Source organism: Rana temporaria, chromosome 11 (genome assembly GCF_905171775.1).
Source record: "Rana temporaria chromosome 11, aRanTem1.1, whole genome shotgun sequence".
In the NCBI taxonomy this organism is placed as follows: domain Eukaryota; kingdom Metazoa; phylum Chordata; class Amphibia; order Anura; family Ranidae; genus Rana; species Rana temporaria.
Window position 1 is genome coordinate 55,067,333 of NC_053499.1, and position 5,516 is coordinate 55,072,848.

Below are 5,516 nucleotides of genomic sequence, written 5' to 3' on the forward strand. Positions count from 1 at the left end.
CTCCGGGCACCCTGATTACAGGCCGCACATTGTTTTTTTCTTTTAAAAAATGCGGGCCGAGTGGCGGGCGACGTCATTTCCGGTGCGCCTCGGAAAGGATTCCCTATGACCCGCGACTTCCGGTTCCGGGTCGCGGCGCTGATAAGAGACCCACGCGTCCTGCTGGAGGTGTCGGATACTCGTTGGGACGAGTTAGACACAGCACAACCACCCCGCTATGTCGGTGACCTCTCCGGAACGGGACCCGACTAGGGACGCTACCTCCAGCCAGTCCAAGGTAAGGGTTCCTGGGGAGGGTTCCCAAAACTTTAGACTATGTCTCTTTTCCTTCCTCTATTTTTCCCTTGGTGGTTGGGGGAGAGGAGGGAAAGACAGCAGGGCACCTAGCAGTAGTGTCTGTCTAGTGCTTCCCAGAGGGTTGTAACCATGTTGTTATTTAAAAAAAATAAAAAAAAAAAAAAAACTTTTTTTATATCTCTGCTCTTTTAATGTGGGTCCTTATGTCTTCTATTTTCCAGAAGAGCCTAGAAAAGAGCCAAGAAAAAACAGGAAGGACACATAGTTCTAAGAAGAAGTGTGCTTCCTGTAGGGATTCCCTTCCTGATTCTTGGGCAAAAGTTTTATGCAGAGATTGCATAAACTCTCTAGTTAGGGAAAGGGATGCAGAACAGGAGGATAGTCTAGCTGCTTCAGTTAAGGAACTAGCCTCTACCTTTTCCTCTTTCAAAACCTTGTTTGAAAGGGTGCAACCCCCCCTGGTACCCACACAGGTTACAGCCCACCCTGATGTTCAGGGTCCTGCACCTGCCTCTCCTGATCCTTCAGCGGAAGCAGTTGATTTTGCAGGCCCTTCTCAGGGGCAGCACTCCTTAATGGAGAATGTTGCTTTCGACTCGCAGGCAGAGTCAGGTGAAGAAGACCAGGACAGTGAGTCCAAGAAGTCTTCCAGATACAAGCTATCTCTGGATGAGGTTGAGGAACTACTAGGGGCCATTTACACGACCCTAGGCATTCACACGGATATTAAACCTCTTAGTCTCCATGACCAGATGTACAAAGGTCTAGGGGAACACAAGGGCAGGGTTTTCCCAGTGCACGATCTTCTGGTTGATACTGTTAAGAAGGAGTGGCAGGACCCTGAAAGAAAGCCTTTCTTTTCTCAATCCCTTAAGAGAAGGTTTCCCTTTGCGGAAGATTCCACGTCTGTTTGGAATAAGAACCCTAAGTTAGATGCGGCCTTTTCACAAGTCTCTAAAAAGACTGATTTAGCATTTGAGGATATGGGCAACCTGACGGATGCTATGGATAAGAGAATGGACTCGTTGTTGAAAAAAGCATGGGAGTCCATAATTGGCAATTTAAAACCAGAATTAGCAGTTACAGTAGTGGCCCGTAATTTAGAACACTGGCTCTCAAAGATCCAAGAACATATTGAGGCAGATACGGACAAGGACACTATTTTGGCTTCCTTCCCCACAATTTTAAAAGGGGTAGCCTACATTGCGGATGCCTCAGCAGAATCCGTCCGCATGTCAGCCAGGTCAGCAGCCCTGGCTAATTCTGCCAGAAGAGCTCTCTGGCTCAAGACTTGGTCAGGAGACATTGCGTCCAAGTCTAAGTTATGTGGGATTCCCTTTACAGGAGATCTCCTATTTGGTCCTGACCTGGAGTCAGTCTTAGACCGCACGGCGGATAAGAAAAAATCTTTTCCGTTTAAACGTAAAACTCCACAAAAAGGAAGAGGGTTTCGTCCCCAAAGACAAACAGGGGTCCCGAAACCAGAGACTCAAAAAAGGATCTGGACACCTAGGGGTAGGGGAAGAGGAGCGATTTTTCGCCCACCTGACCAGCCCCCCAAAAAACAATGACTCCCAGATCAGAGTGGGGGGAAGGTTGGGGGCCTTCCTCCCACAATGGGAGTCTTTTTCCCCAAACAGGTACGTATTGGCGATAGTGAGAAGGGGGTATTCCCTAGAGTTCTCATGCCTTCCGCCACAGAGGTACCTGGTCACTCAGCTTCCCAGAGCCAAGGAAAAAACAGAAGCTCTAGTGGGGGCCTTGAGGGATCTGGAGGTCCAAAATGTTGTTTGCAGAGTCCCAAAAGGAGAGGAGAAAAGAGGGTTTTACTCCCACGTTTTCGTGGTAAAGAAACCCTCTGGCAAGTACAGGTTAATCTTAAACCTGAAACCACTGAACAAGTCAGTAACATACAAAAGATTCCGTATGGAGTAAATTTTCACGGTAAGGGCCCTCCTACCACAGAATTGCTTTATGGTCTCCCTGGACCTCAGGGACGCGTACCTGCACGTACCCATTGCAGAGGGGTCTCAGGAGTTTCTACGGCTAGCGATAGACTTGGGAACTTCGGTGGTGCACCTACAGTTCCAGGCCTTGCCATTCGGTCTATCCTCCTCACCCCGCGTGTTCACAAAGGTCCTGGCGGAACCAATAGCTTTTCTGCGTCTTCAGGGAGTGGGTATAATAGCGTACCTGGACGACCTGCTTCTTTTTGCAGCCTCTCCGGAACAAGTCTCCAGGGACCTGGAACTAACCAAAAAGACCCTTATGGACCTAGGTTGGCTGTTAAACCTGGAAAAATCCAGTCTAATACCATCGCAGCGCATTCCTTATTTAGGGTACACCCTGGACTCCACCCTGCTAAGGGTCTTCCTTCCATTAGAGAAGGCTCTAAAGTTAGAAAAGTCAGTATCTGCCCTCCAGGGCAGCCATCAGGTTTCAATCAGATTCCTGATGTCAACACTAGGACTGTTAACTTCCACTCTACCGGCAGTCCAGTGGGCAGGGATTCACTTTCGGGCCCTGCAGGCCTTTGTACTCAGAATCTGGGACCACAGCTCAGAACACCTAGACGTCCTGGTACAGGTCCCAAGTCAGGTAAAGAGATCCCTCTGGTGGTGGAGAAAGATCACCAATCTGTCACAGGGTCGTCTATGGCATATCCGGTCTCCATTGATTGTCACCACAGACGCCAGCGGCAGAGGTTGGGGGGCTCACCTGGGGGTACTTCCAGCACAGGGTGTTTGGGAAGTGGCAGAGCTGAAACATTCCTCCAACTGGAAGGAGCTGAGGGCGATCGGTTTAGCTCTCATCTTCTTTCAGGAGAGACTTCGAGGACACCACATCCAGGTGAGGTCAGACAATGCGTCGGCCGTGGCCTATGTAAACAAGCAGGGTGGCACCAGGTGTGTAGCCCTGTCGGCCATAACAACAAGAATCTTTCGCTGGGCCGAAACAAACACCCTGTCCTTATCAGCAGTTTTTCTAAGGGGGATAGAAAACAGTACAGCGGATTTCCTCAGTCGAAGTCAACTGAGGGAAGACGAGTGGTCCCTCAATCAGGAGGTCTTCCATCTTTTGGTCAAGAGATGGGGGTCTCCGGAGATAGATCTCTTCGCATCCAGGGAGAACGCAAAAACACATTGGTTTTTCTCTCGGGGCAGGGGAGAGGGAGCAAGAGGGATAGATGCCCTATCCCAGAGCTGGCGATTCGGGATTTGTTACGCCTTCCCACCCCCAGCTCTTCTACCACTGGTCCTGAGAAAATTTCAGCTGGAGAACACCTCACTTATCCTTGTGGCACCCCACTGGCCCAAGAGGGCTTGGTTTTCGGTTCTCAAGCAACTGACCACAGAACCCCCTCTTTTTCTTCCTCTTCGAGAGGATCTCCTCTCGCAGGGTCCAGTTCTGTGCCCTCAGGTACACAGGTGGAACCTTGCGGCGTGGTTACTGAGGAGTCCTTGCTGAGGTCCAGAGGTTTTTCGGACAAACTGACTGCCACCCTTCTTAACAGTAGGAAGAAGGAGACACGTTCTATTTATAGAAAAGTTTGGATTCGTTTTAATACTTGGTGCCAGGAATTTTCCTTTCCAACACAAAGCCACAAGTCCGTTCTGGAATTTCTCCAGTGCGGAGCGGATAAAGGCTTGTCAGTGAGTACCCTTAAAGGCCAGGTCTCAGCACTCAGTGTGTTTCTAGAGAGCCCTCTAGCATCCAATCCCTGGGTCATCAGGTTCTTTAGGGCTTTGTCCAGACAGAAACCTTCCCAGGGACCTTCCTTCCCCAAGTGGGATCTATCACTAGTTTTACAGGTGCTAACAGGGTTGCCCTTTGAACCCTTAGACAAGTGTTCTTTAAAGGATCTAACATTTAAAACAGTCTTTTTAGTTGCAGTGACTACTGCCAGGAGGGTCAGTGAATTGGAAGCCCTGTCCATTCGTCCTCCTTTTTGTGTAATTTTCCCGGATCGAGTTGTTTTTAAAACCGATCCGGCCTTCCTTCCGAAAGTGGCTTCCAAGTTCCATAGAAGCCAGGAGGTTGTGTTACCCTCATTTTGTTCCAATCCCTCTGGTGAAAGGGAATTTAAGTTTAGTACACTAGATGTTAGGAGATGTATCCTACAGTACTTGGAGCTGACTCGAGCTTTTAGGAAGTCAGACTCTTTGTTCGTTTTGTTTTCTGGGACCAGAAAGGGACAGAAAGCGTCTCGGCGCACTATTGCTAGGTGGCTCAGACTAGTTATTGGGCAGGCTTACTCCTTGACTGGTAGGGAAGTCCCTACAGGAATTAAGGCACACTCTACTCGGGCGGTGGCTACTTCTCAGGCTGAAAGGGCTGGAGCGACGCCAGATCAAATATGCAGAGCCGCAACTTGGTCCAGCTACGCCACTTTCATCAAGCATTACAGAGTAGACCTGGTGTCAGCAGGTGAACAAGCCTTTGGGAGAAAAGTCTTGCAAGCCGTGGTCCCACCCTAAATTGTAAGTACTCGATTATCCTCTCAAGTTGTGGCTGTCCTGAAAGACGGATAGGGAAAAATGGAGTTACACTTACCGGTAACGTCCTTTCCAGTAGTCTTTCAGGACAGCCCTAGTTACCCTCCCGAAAAGTAAGAAGAAGGGGTTTCTAATCCAGGAACATAGTATGATATTGATGTGTTAACTATGGATTACTAACATGTTCTTGTGTCTCCCCAGCGGACCGGAGTGCTCGTATAAAAACTGAGGTCTAGCAGGGGGAGGAGAGATTTTAAAGGCTGGGCAGTGTTTCCTAAGGAAGAGGAGGAGCCTATCTCTCAAGTTGTGGCTGTCCTGAAAGACTACTGGAAAGGACGTTACCGGTAAGTGTAACTCCATTTTTCCTCTCCTTAGCATTACAGTATTAACCCGCGACTCTTATTTTTTACTGTTCATTTTTTTTCTTCATTTTGCTTTCCATGCTTGTGCCAAAAACATTATTTTAGTGTGTTTAACCACCTTAATACCGGCCATTTTCACCCCCTTCCTGCCCAGGCCAATTTTCAGCTTTCATCGCTGTAACATTTTAAATGACAATTGTGCGTTCATGCAACACTATACCCAAAAATTGGTGGTATTTGATCACCTCTGCGGTTTTTATTTTTTGCGCGATAAACCAAAAAGTGTAAATTTTGAAAAAAATCACTTTTTGCTATAATAATAAATATCCCATTTTTTTTTTAAACATATTTTTTCCTCAGT

The 5,516-nt window shown here is 48.1% G+C and overlaps 1 protein-coding gene across 1 annotated transcript; it reads left to right on the forward strand.

The window, feature by feature from the left end:
- The first annotated feature begins 1,887 nt into the window (after positions 1-1,887).
- On the forward strand, positions 1,888-5,034 carry LOC120917327. Its single transcript, XM_040328546.1, has 2 exons — positions 1,888-4,778; positions 4,995-5,034. The coding sequence occupies exon 1, from the start codon at positions 1,914-1,916 to the stop codon at positions 4,773-4,775; it is 2,862 nt and encodes a 953-aa protein (XP_040184480.1). The 5' UTR covers positions 1,888-1,913; the 3' UTR covers positions 4,776-4,778; positions 4,995-5,034.
- Positions 5,035-5,516: the final 482 nt, after the last annotated feature.